The 11,926-nt window shown below is 47.9% G+C and overlaps 5 protein-coding genes across 5 annotated transcripts; 2 read left to right on the top strand and 3 right to left on the bottom strand.

The window, feature by feature from the left end:
• Positions 1–159: 159 nt before the first annotated feature.
• On the bottom strand, positions 160–1,429 carry N7474_003190 (putative glycosyl hydrolase; the record flags this gene model as incomplete). The annotated part of the gene is made up of 3 exons (XM_057194605.1): positions 160–562; positions 620–876; positions 950–1,429. The coding sequence occupies 3 exons, from the start codon at positions 1,427–1,429 to the stop codon at positions 160–162; spliced, it is 1,140 nt and encodes a 379-aa protein (XP_057055960.1).
• Positions 1,430–3,292: 1,863 nt separating this feature from the next.
• On the top strand, positions 3,293–4,089 carry N7474_003189 (putative short chain dehydrogenase/reductase; the record flags this gene model as incomplete). Its single annotated transcript, XM_057194604.1, has 2 exons — positions 3,293–3,320; positions 3,374–4,089. 2 exons carry the CDS (start codon positions 3,293–3,295, stop codon positions 4,087–4,089), a joined length of 744 nt encoding a protein of 247 aa, XP_057055959.1.
• Positions 4,090–4,821: 732 nt separating this feature from the next.
• fleA (fucose-specific lectin FleA) lies at positions 4,822–5,964 on the top strand (the record flags this gene model as incomplete). The annotated part of the gene is made up of 6 exons (XM_057194603.1): positions 4,822–4,855; positions 4,906–5,084; positions 5,150–5,360; positions 5,416–5,515; positions 5,566–5,627; positions 5,705–5,964. The coding sequence occupies 6 exons, from the start codon at positions 4,822–4,824 to the stop codon at positions 5,962–5,964; spliced, it is 846 nt and encodes a 281-aa protein (XP_057055958.1).
• A 167-nt stretch (positions 5,965–6,131) lies between these two features.
• Positions 6,132–7,290, bottom strand: N7474_003187 (cytochrome P450; the record flags this gene model as incomplete). The annotated part of the gene is made up of 2 exons (XM_057194602.1): positions 6,132–7,007; positions 7,060–7,290. 2 exons carry the CDS (start codon positions 7,288–7,290, stop codon positions 6,132–6,134), a joined length of 1,107 nt encoding a protein of 368 aa, XP_057055957.1.
• A 944-nt stretch (positions 7,291–8,234) lies between these two features.
• On the bottom strand, positions 8,235–9,494 carry gprC (the record flags this gene model as incomplete). The annotated part of the gene is made up of 1 exon (XM_057194601.1): positions 8,235–9,494. One exon carries the CDS (start codon positions 9,492–9,494, stop codon positions 8,235–8,237), a length of 1,260 nt encoding a protein of 419 aa, XP_057055956.1.
• Between the last annotated feature and the right edge of the window lie 2,432 nt (positions 9,495–11,926).

Here is an 11,926-nt window from a genome sequence, read left to right as displayed (position 1 = left end):
GTTCTAGATAGTCATATCCATGCGGACTTTGCTCCCGTCAAGTCATAAAGTGAAAAGTATATACATCAAGACAAATTCATGTGCATGCAAACCGGAACGAAAAAAACTCCCTCCGTAAACATTTCAGACAAACCATATAGGGATTGGCGAATGAAAACATCAAAAAGAGATCGCGGCGACGAGTGCATCCATGGCTGAACTGTGAGTCGATGCGTCCACCGACGTGACTGGGCCAGACCAGTCCACACCAAATTGCTTTTGCGAGTTCTGGTCGTTCTCCGAAATACTGTTCGCACAGCTATCGATAACTTGTTTGTACAGGCTGTTTGGCGCCACGCTCTGTAGCATCTGCAGGTTCCGGATAAATATTCCCTTGAACTGAGTGCCGTTAGGCTCACAGCTGTTAGGCTCACATGTTTCATGGATGACCATGTTGGAATCAGCGAGTGTTTTGATAGCAGCCGTCGCAATTCTGCTGGCTGAGTTGAGATAGGAGCTATTCGGGGCAGCCTTGTTCAGCTCCACGAGGCCGCCGAGTACAACTCCTTGGTTATATGACCATCTGGGTAGCAATGTCAGACTTTGAAAAAAACCGAAATAACTTTTTAGCTAGACTTACATGGTCTGACCATTGTTCTGACAGCTGCTTGTAAGTCCATCATTGATGGTTCCATTTTTGTTGACAAAGCCTTGGGCAGCAAACCAGTTCCATTGCTTTTGCGCCCAGTCAATATATTGGTCTTTGTTTGCAGGCACACGGTTGGCCAAGTGCGCTGCAATTGACAGGAAGAGCTCATTTGTAATAGAGTTGACATAGTTGGAGGTGGTACTCCAGTAAATGCCGCCGTTGCCGCAGTTAGTGCCCCAGTTTGAGCTCTGCACTCGATTTAGTATATTCTTCAAGGATGTTGCATAGGAATTGAGTCTATGCAGGGAAATAACTGCGTACCAGGCTCGAGAATATTCCCTCCGCTAGCTCCAGATAGCTCGGCTCGTTTGTGACATCGTATGCAGCAATCCATGCAAGGGCCCACCACCCGTCGTCATCGTTCGCCCCATCCAGCCATTGCGAGACACTGCTGCTAGCAGCATTGGAAATGACACGCCTCGAACGCCTTGAGATGCGCGTGTTCTGAGAACTAGGATTGGGGTTTGATCTCGGCGCGACCTGAAAGGTGTTTTTGAAAACATGGGTCGCCGTGTTCATCACAGACGAATCAACTGCAGCTAGGTCCGCTATGACCGTCATACAGTTGGCACCATTCCACCATCCGCAGGTATCCCAGAGGCCACTCGTGGAATTGTACCATTTCTGGAGGGTGGATAGAGCAGTTTCGGCTCTTTGCGTTGGATCATCAGCCAAAGTGCCGCGGGCTATTAGCAATGATCCGAGTACTGTTGCCACGAGGGCATTAGGTGAAAAAAACATGGTGAGATAAAATTATACCGAAGAAACAACCAATTCCCCGGAGTCAACGATAGCGCGACTGCTCTTCCTTTATATGTTACACCTCTGTCCATACCGTAGCCCGTCGAGTTCCTAGTCGCATAATTCAAGCGCCAAAATAAAGATACATTGTTGTTGCATCAACCCCTTGATTGGCTACGAAGCTCAGCTCCTCGCCAACAGACCCACATGCACAGATCAGGCGAAACATGGGCGTGCGGGATCGACAACACGTATGCATGAATCAGATCTGCAATTGGCGCATTATAAAGAAAAAATGGGTGTCGGTCACTTCAGGAACCAGCCTTGCAGGGGCGGAACTCCTTCGACTTCGGTCGGGCCACTTGAAAACTGGCCTGATCTATCAAGGGATGACTCGTGCCGCAGTAGTACCCACGATATTCTCGTAACTCCATGTGAGAGTGAAACCCGAGCTAAGCCCCTTGCAAGACGGGTCGTGTGCCTGGAGTCATGACAAGGATACAACGGGATGCAACCTAGGCTTATTTTTCGGAGTTGTTATCCGGCCATTTTGAACTTGCTAGCTACCTAGTCTGAGCACATTGTAGTGTGATATTTAATGGAAGTTACAGTGGGGGCAGACAAGATGCTGGATTGTCAATTAGCCGATATTCATCAATAATAACTTGTCCTTCTCCTCCCGCAGCCGAGAGGATGCAGCATATAGTAACAATGCATAGTTGCAATCGTGCATGGCATGGAGACTGTGGTCTCTGAGTCCAGTGCAGCTGAGTCTCTGCCTCATATTAAATATGCAGCAGCCCGGGACATACAAGACACACATTGTCTCTGGTCAATACATAAATGATCCAAATTTTGCGGCTTCTTACGTCTACGAACAGTAGTTCGCATTAAGTCATCCTCACTTGCACTGCGTGTCTCATCAACGGAACAAGCGCATTTCCCCTATCTTATTCCTGCTATTGCCGAGGCTCGGATCCCATAACAGATCCTCTCCAATACGGTTAGACCTGCAGGTCAGTTGGAGCTCAGCTGTTATACACGCAGCAGACCAGAATCCCGCGACTGCAACTGTGGCTTAATATTCGGCTATTACTAGCCCGAGTCCAATTTCGGCCATGCTGGAACACAAACGGATGAAACATGGGAATACCTTAACCTTCAGATCTTCCACAATGATTCCTTGACAGGAACGGACTTTGTTCCCACTATGTACCGGCGGACTTTCTCTGCATTTCAGTTCCGGTGCTTCAAGGGGCAGCACTAGTCGCATGGACACGCTAAGGATAGATGCTATAATCCGAGGAACGATCTATCTATTCCGGGGGAAATTGCAAACGAAATCCAGTACACACATCAACAGCCAGTGGATAACGTGGTTTGGGAACGATCCTGGATGCATCGCAGATCGAAGCTTGGCATGCATTTGTGCCGTGCGGCATTCAGAAAATATATATATTCAGTACGCTAAATTGAGGATATACAGCTCCTTTCTAGGTAAATGGATGGGAAGGTCATTTTGAATAGCGAGCCTGGCACATCCAACTCCACCTTTGATGTCGTCTCCAACGCGATCATGGCGGCGATAAGATTATTTATCTCCGTTACAAGTCAGGATTTGCCACTCAACTTCTAGGTATTTACGCTTTACTCCAACTTTCGTACACTCGGACATAGGAAATAATGGCTGACTTATACTGTCGACGATGGGCATTAAAGCGCTGTAGGCGGCTGTTTCTACCTCATCGAATTCTCGATCCATCTCTAACTGATTGCGCCATCACTCGGTTGTCGCAGATTGTATAAACTGTTCTCATCATTGATAAAAAGACAAATTGGCGCAAACTTTGCTCAATTAACGACATGTCTAAATCGATCATTCTTATTACTGGTAAGATTTCATAATGGATCGAGAGGAGTTGGTCTGATGCTCAATATTTTCAGGCGCCAACTCCGGGATAGGTTATGCCACAACCCAAGTTATTGCTTCTCATGCGGACTATCATGTAGTCATGGGCTGTCGGGATCTCGACAAGGGAAAAAAGGCTCTATCCGAAATCCAAGCCAGCGGCATTCGGGGAACACTTTCTCTCCTCCAAATCGATGTTACATCCGAATCATCAATTTCTGCGGCAGTGAATGAAATCGACAGGGACTTTGGACATGTTGACATCTTCATCAGCAATGCGGGAACTGCAGCTCCAAGTGAAAGCGGTCGCGATAAACTAAAAACTATATTTGACATTAATGTCTTCGGCGCCATGCTCGTATCCGAAGCATTTGTGCCCCTTCTACTGAAATCAGGCCGACCATATCTGATCCAAATTTCTAGCGGCCTGGGCTCATTGGGGATGGCAGCGGATCCGAATGGTCCTCTTTACCAATCTCTTTGGGATGAGTACCGAATGAGCAAAGCTGCCCTGAACATGATGACTCTTCAGATGCATAAAAGGCTGTCGGCAGATAATATTCGAGTTTTTGCTGTCTGTCCCGGATTGGTGAGGTCGCGATTGAGAGGAGAAAGTGAAGCGGCGGTCAGCGCTGGGGGTGCTGCTGGTGACCCGTTGGTCTCTGGGAAGTTGATCATGGACATTATTCTGGGAAAGAGGGATGACAGTGTCGGGTTATTTGTCCACAAGAACGGGACTTATCCTTGGTAAATCCGCAAACAATGTAGTGGATCAAATAATAAACCTCAATATCTTGATTTTCTGCTGGGCAACAGGCATTTCTCGCTGGTAGATCACATACCTAACTCATCAGCAACACTGCATAGCTGGCCAGGAAGCTGGAATCAATATGATTCGACAAAATTCCTATGCACAAACAAGTCCGCATGTATTTCCCTGGGCCTCAAAAGGATAATTTGGTGTTAAGGTTATCCGCGGCAAACAAGATAGCTAGGCACCCCACGTTGGGATTTAAATGTAACTCCCATTCCTTTAGGGACGAGCACTTTTAATATTGAAAATATAATCTGGCGATACTTTGGAATACATGGAAGCATTCGCCACAAGTCTACTATTACACCATAGCACGCTGAAATCAAAATCGCCAGTGCTCTTGGTGCAACAACAACCACCACCATGATATCCAGAGGATTGAGCCCATTGGCATACAAGTGGCTCGATGCGGAATATCTGGAAGCGTATGTAAGACCTACAGTGCTAGCGGATTGGATCTCAACAAGTCTGCACAACTACCGTGGCCGGTTTTATGGCTGGAATATTTGTTGGCAAGAGGGTGCCAATATGAAGAATAAGTGTATATAGATTCGGGATGATCAGCATATAAAGCCAAGCAGCCCACTGCCAAATCTTCTTGATAATCGATCAAGGCTGTTTAGCATCCTCAGCCTATCTCTCATCAGTACTCTTTCCACTTCAGTCTCGATGTCTCATAAGGGGGCACATGAAATTGCTTTCAGTAGGATCCTCTCCTGACATCCCTCAAGCACTGACTGATCTTTCAAATAGGGACCGATATTGCGCCCTGCAAATCGGGCGCACAATTGCGTGCCTATATGCAAGATGTATCAGGCAAAATCCGTGAAACTCTATACGATGATGGATGGACGAAGGGAACAGATAAGGATTCAATTGCCACCGCGAAACTTAGTTCTCCTATATGCTGTGCCACGAAAGAACCGAAGATGGTGAGTTTGTCGCCTTTCTGAAATATCATCGCAAAGAATCTACAACAGAGATTAATTCACTGAAGTTTCGTGTGTATTATCTGTCCGTGGATAATATTTTGAAAGAGGTCGCTTGCGATGATGGCAATAAATGGTACGAGGGTAGCATGGGCAAAAGCAAAATTACGGTTGCGCCTTACTCAAAGCTTGCTGCTTGCTACCTGGAGGGACAGGATATGATGCTCCGAGCCTACTGTCAAATGCCGGATAATAGCATTCAGGAGTTCGGTTATGATAGTAAGTTTCTCCTGAGTGTAAGTATAGATGTAACTGACCGATGTCTGTCTTGCAGATGACAAGGCTGGTTGGAAGAAGATGCAAAGTCTGGGTACTGCCATGCCAGGTACAGAAATTTGCTGCACGTCTTTCAAGATGTCGGACATGTCTATTCGGTATGCGTCGTCTAAGCGAATAGAAGGGGATATTAGCTGATGTCTCTCAGTGTTTACTTTCAAGACATGAACGATGGCATTATTGAAAATGCTACGATAACAACAGGGGCTGGTATAGCGGGATGTTCAATCTTCCAGACGTGTTTCCTCGAACTGCTATGGCTTGTACCAGCTTTATGATTGGATCAGATAAGGTGGGAATTCGTCTGTTCTATGCTACGTCCAACCGCCTCCTCGAAATGACTTTCGATGGGAAGAGGTGGAACGACGGTAATTTCCACGTTAACTGCATTCCGGGAACCGAAATGTCTTGCCTCAGCTGGGGTGGTGGAAATAATATCAACATGAGGGTCTACTTCCAAAAGGGGGAGCAAATTACTGGCATCTCGGAATGGGTGTGGAACAAGGGGACCTGGAACCCTGAGCGCCTTGCTCTTCCCCCTGCTTAAAGTTGTCTTCTACGACAGCTTTAAGGGGCTGCTTCGTAGACTTTCGTTGGATTTCCCGGAAATTACAATGGGAGTTACGACTGCAAGCCGAATGAATTCAATGATTTTATGGAAGTTGTGCTCCATTTCTTAATATAAAGTTTGAATCACCTATGCCCACATACTAACTATACATCCATGACCACTTCACATTTATGGGCAGAAGGTGCAATAAGAAAGTAGTGAACTGGCTTCATGCCGTCTTTGTTCACACTTGGTGCCAGCCGAACGTTACCACACCGGCGGAAAAATTCAGCCGCTGCAAGCCGCAGCTCCATCCACGAGAGGTGTATACCAAGACAGCCACGAGAACCAGTACCAAAAGGCGAGAAAGCAATTTTGACTTCATCAGAGACCTCGTGATCCGTTTGCAGCCAGCGTGTAGGGTCAAATTTCTCTGGGTTGGAAAAGATATTTGGGTCACGGTGCATTGTGTAGCTCTGCGTGGTCACAGTCGTCCCGTGTGGTAGATAATACTGGGAAAAAGTGACACCTCCCTGTGGGACAGATCGAGGAAGAGATCCGGGGGCGGCGCCATATAACCTCAGAGTTTCCATAATGGTCGCATTGAGTAACGAAAGTGTCTCGAGGTCTGTATCCAGGTAGTCGTCACTCAAGTTAGCTAACTCACTTTCAAGCTGTGAGCGTAGTGCTGGTTGCGATAGAACTGCCCATATTAGGTACGTTAGCGTGACTGCCGTGGTATCAGATCCGGCCATGATCAAGTTCCCGGCTTCCATGGCCACATCTTCATCAGTCAACGTTGCCTCGTTCTTTTCACTCTCACTGATTATACCCGAAAAGATATTGCGGGTGGAATCACCCTTTTGGCGGCCGTTGGTAACTGCTAATTTTCCATATTCGAAGAGGTAATCCCCCGCCCTGAATAGCCTCCGAAATGACTCGGATGGGACAAATCGGCCAATTGTTCTGAGCAAGGGGAGTTCCACACTGAGTCCGCTCCCCATCATAGCAGACTCCAGGGTCTGAATGTACTCATTTTTCTGTCGATTCATTAGCCTGTAACGTCTTTTCCCCACTGAATACGCTCCATACCTCTCCCACGCGCAGCATTTCGAAAGACTCTCCAAACATCAAATGCGTGCTGACATCTGTTGCCATGAGAGTAGCCCATTTCAGGATGTCGGACACGCCGTTGTCTTGGAGTTCGTTTACAATCTGAGAGACCGCCAACTGAACCTTAGCCCTTACAATAGGCTCCCAAGTCCGTCGAAGATCCGACTTGGAGAAGGGCTTGGCGAAAAGCCTCCTACGCTGGGCATGCATTTTTGTATCTCGCATGGCGAAGATCCCCAGTCGGCCATTCGTAACCTGTGTATACCACTCACCCTTGATGAACCCCGAACCCACACGGTGGATCTCCTTAAAATCGGCTAAAGAGGACACCGCCACTTCGTCTGGACCAATGCGCACAATCTGACCATATTCTTGGTGAAGTCGATGGATGTAGTAAAGCTGTTGGCCGCTTATGGTTGCTAATTTCAAGGGTAGCCGTGTGAAGGTAGTGAAAAATGGGCCTGGGATGCGACGCAGAGGTGATGTTATGGCCCTATATAGACACTGTTTTTATTGTGGTTTGTGGTCAATTCACCTTAATTAGTTATAGGCAGGGAGAATTACCTGCAATAGCCATATTAATGCCAGGCAGAATGCGTACGCTCCGAATCCCATTTTTGTTTCCATTTGTGTAAAACAACCGAATTGGTGAAAATGGTGTTCCGCACAGGCGATGTTCAGTCCTATGTAATCTTCTATTCGGCCCCACGTCGGGTGCGAGTGGAGGAGATCTGGGTTGAGAATTCTCCGTAATACTGGCGATTCCCCCGATCCTTGTTCAGCTTTGCGGGGCGACAGATGGGACTGGACGTGGGTGCTCCCTAAGGTCGACTCAAGCAGTGTGTAGACTTCTTGCTCTTTCTCCCTTGTTGATTTTGCGATGGCGATGGCTCTAAGGTCCTGTGACGAGCGCTTTTCTCATCTCTGGTTAGGCGCCCAGGTCAGTCAACAGTCGCACCGGATCAACATAGATCCTGAACCAGGATTTCTGGGGCCGTAGACGGCCAATCTTACTTGGGGAAAGTGGTAATAATTGGGTTGCAAGAAAATTCCAAAAAAATATTATGAAAGTCTACCCTATTGATGGTAGCCTATTCTTTTTTCGGCACAATAACATGCAATCAGCACAACCGACTATGAACTCAAACGTACTGTTATCTCCTCCATTCGACACGCGATGGTGGATCAGGAAAGTCTTTGCTCGTGCGCCCACCGTCTTCTGACGAGGATACGGCTTCGTGTGTGATCTCAATGGTGGTTTCTTGGTAAACCTTGCCGAGATCATCCATCTCCATGGGTTGCACAATGTTATCCGTTGAGCCATCGCGATCAAGATCGTCGTCGCCGATTCCAAACTTCCGATTCATCCTCTGCTCGGCTGTGATAGTTGTCATGTGTGTTTCACCTTTGCGGCTCTTGTCAAATTTGTGGTAAGATCGATCCTCGCTCGGCTCAGAGTCGCCGATAAGATTGCGACGAGTAAGCGTGTAGAGAGTGACATCTGCCAATCCGGAACTGGTGATGATGGCACCGGCACAGCAGAAAAAGGTCACGCTGGGAGTTTGGCCATTCTGGGTGGCCATTCGTCCAGCGGCTAAGGGCAAAGAAAGGACAATGTAGACCACTGGATAGATAGTCATGTAACCGACCACTCGTCGCAGACGCTTCAGGCTCTCAAGTTGACTGTTTCCGAGAATAGATGACTGTGCGATTTGCTTGCGCAGTTGGAAGTACATTACTGCGTAGAGACAAACAGTTCCAAACTCGGCAAGGAAGATCCAGAAATAGTGAGTCCACAAGCGAACTGTCTCATACTCCTCGTTGATCCAGCACCAGGCACCAGATGGGATGAAGACATCGACTCCGTACATTGCCAACGGGATTGTGACAATAACAGCCACAAAGACCCAGACACCGATAACAAAGGAAACAAACACCTTATAAGACATCTTTTTCCCCAAGACGACGAGTAGAAATGTGTGAAAAGCGATAGCCAGGACGAAAGCGCCGCTACCGGGGTCACCGATTTGAAGCCACAGCCCTTGAAGAAAGCATGCAGCGGTACCAGACTGGATTTTGTCCGTGAGAATCCATCTCAAACAGAGCAAAAATCCCAGTGCTTGCTGAAAATCTGCAAGGACCAGATTATAGATGAGGATAATGTATTGGTTGTACCCGATGTATCTGGTGTATTTTCCGCGCCAGAAGATCAGGCGGTAGGTAATGAAGATGAGAAGAGTTGCCGTGGCAATGAGAGAAAGAAATGCCATGACCGTAACTGCAATGAGTCCTCGACGTTGTGCGAGTGGTAGAGGATCGATGTCCAGCTCAACCTTGCCAGTGGACCGCGGGACCAGTGTATTTCCCTCCTCTGCGACACTGCGCATCATGTCCAATAATAGAAGCCCACGCATTTTGTGCTTCGTGCTTGCTGTTATCAGACTATAAAACAAATCGTCATCATTGCTTGAGTGAAAGAAGCAAAGAATCGAACTCTTCTTGGGCGTGAATCGGGTTCGGGAAGATGATTCCAATAGAGAGGACAATTCCGAGAAACAGGGCAAGGCCGGTAAATGTGATGGAAACGGAATATTTTGAAAGGAGTGACGCAGTCGCTCTCTCCTCAGAAGTGTCCTGGCAGGGAAAAAGCAAAGAGGCAAGGATCCAACATAAATAGCAGAGCAGGATTATTAGGCTTGTGGATGAACTTGACAGGGTGGGACGAATCCACTAGTGTATTGTGTGGGTTGAAAGAACTCTAAGCTCCATCTAGTGAAAGGCAGACAATGGTCATTTTCATACAAGCCTCTTTGTGGTATGACTCGGGCCTCCACGACTGAACTTTCACTTAAGCTAGCTATCCTGGGCCTATCTCGGTTAGGCTCAACACACTGTGGCCATCGAGGCATGGACTCCATAGTCCTTCATGCCTTCAAATCCACTCCACCCCAAACGGCCCGGGACCCTCTCAGCTATGGGACTCGTGTGGGTAATCTTCGAACTTTCTGGCTAGAATGTCGAATCAACGCACAAAAGGACCCATCTAGGCGACATTGCTCACTGTGACCCCGATCTGACCGTGGCTGGCATTGCCTGTGCATGGGACCAATGAAAAAGAATAACGGCCAGGAACCGAAGAAACCCCTGCGTCTTGTGGTGAGCAATTATGAACTTCTAGGGTTCACATTACCTGCCTCGTATTTGTCTCAGTAACGAATTCCATCCGTATGTGTGTTCTCCGCGTAAGCCTCGCCTTGACCAGGGCAAGTGGAGACTGCTTACAGCTGCAGGGGTAAACTTCTGGAACACGAGTGGGGACAAACGGTCAACTCGTTCCGGCCAGCATGGCACACAACCCCCGGATCAAAACGGTAGTCCCTCCGAGTTGCATCAACAGGCGGGGCAACCTTTGTGTTTGCCACCTCATGGATTCGTTTGTTCGTATTATTTGAGACTAGTGGTCAGCAATAATGCTGTAGTGCGGCTGCAAGAACCGGGGACCCAAGAAGCCCTGGCCAATCCAAACAAGTCGTCCATTAAGCGGTAGCCGACAATTAGTTGTGGTATCCGAGGAGACCAATTATTGAGGGCAGATTCTTTTCGCCAATGTTGGCCAAGCCGACGGGTCGAGCAACAATGTCGATCTTGCTGGCTTTTTCTGGGTCCTGAAAGGATGATTTAACAATAACCAGGCTCGATTCCTGAGCCGTTCCAGTGGGTCATAATATGATACGCTCCACAACAAACAGTTCAACCACAGGCTGCTCGATTCCCGCAAGGTTCGCTGGCGGCCATGTGTTTTGTTGCCCGTGTCAGGGGTCATCGGCTCGGCGTTCTTGTCGGAGTTCCTGCATTTTGCGGCAAAATATCATTTTTGAGATATTGAATCAGGTGTAATTCGCCCGGTGAAGAAGGAACCTGCACCACGGTACCTGGTCATCATCTGTCAACGGGGGAGAACCCGGCCGCGGGTGGGGTACGCCTTTCGCCTGGGCCTGCCGGGTCCCTTTTCCTGCCAAGCCGATTCTAGAGCAGCGGTGACCTGCACATCATTTCCGACATGTGCCAACGATTCGGTAAACGACAAATTACAGGCTACTAGGACGACTCTCGGTGAGTATAAGACAGATACAGGCAGGACCAAGAAGATAAATAATCCCAGGGTGATTAAACACTACGCCGTCGCGTTCGCTTTCGCTAGGGGCGATCTCAGGGGTTACTTTCCATGCAACGGATTTTGCACATCAGGAAATAGAGCATATGACCGCCGCGAAACTCGATCCAGGCTTTATTTGTTGGTTGGGTCGGGTGTATCCGACGATCCGGAAAACCATTAATCATTTATTCCACGCGAATATCCGCCATGAACTTGATTGTTTAATAATACTGACTGTCCAATCCTATTCTGTCGGCGACTCCGTCAACGACCGCCGATCATAGTGGACTAGTTAGTTTATTAACTCGGCCATCGCCCGACTTGATAATCTAGACTAACTTTCAGTAACTAGTAAATTTTATTCCACCCATCAGGCCCTGCTAAACGCCATTATTACGTATTATTATGGTTGGAGCGGATCCGGTTGTTCTCATTTAGTCGTCTTCTTAAAAAGTGCAAATGCTCCAGACACGCCCCAGACACGCGACTCCAAACTGTCAATAGTCCTGTTGGAATATCGTGCCTGTCAAACCTTTACGAGTAATTTGCCCCGATCATTCCGTGTCTGACTCAATTGTCCCTGCCTTGTTTTGCTTACTTTGCGTGCTCTGATGATCATAGACATCGCTACCATTGCCATCTACGATGTAACTTGGCCTCGCGTGCTGTCCAGCTTTCAACATGGGCATC

This window comes from Penicillium riverlandense (assembly GCF_028828495.1).
Source record: "Penicillium riverlandense strain IBT 135883 chromosome Unknown utg000002l_segment0_segment0, whole genome shotgun sequence".
Lineage (NCBI taxonomy): Eukaryota > Fungi > Ascomycota > Eurotiomycetes > Eurotiales > Aspergillaceae > Penicillium > Penicillium riverlandense.
Note: the sequence above shows the minus strand (reverse complement) of the source record. Positions and strands in the feature narration are given on the sequence as shown.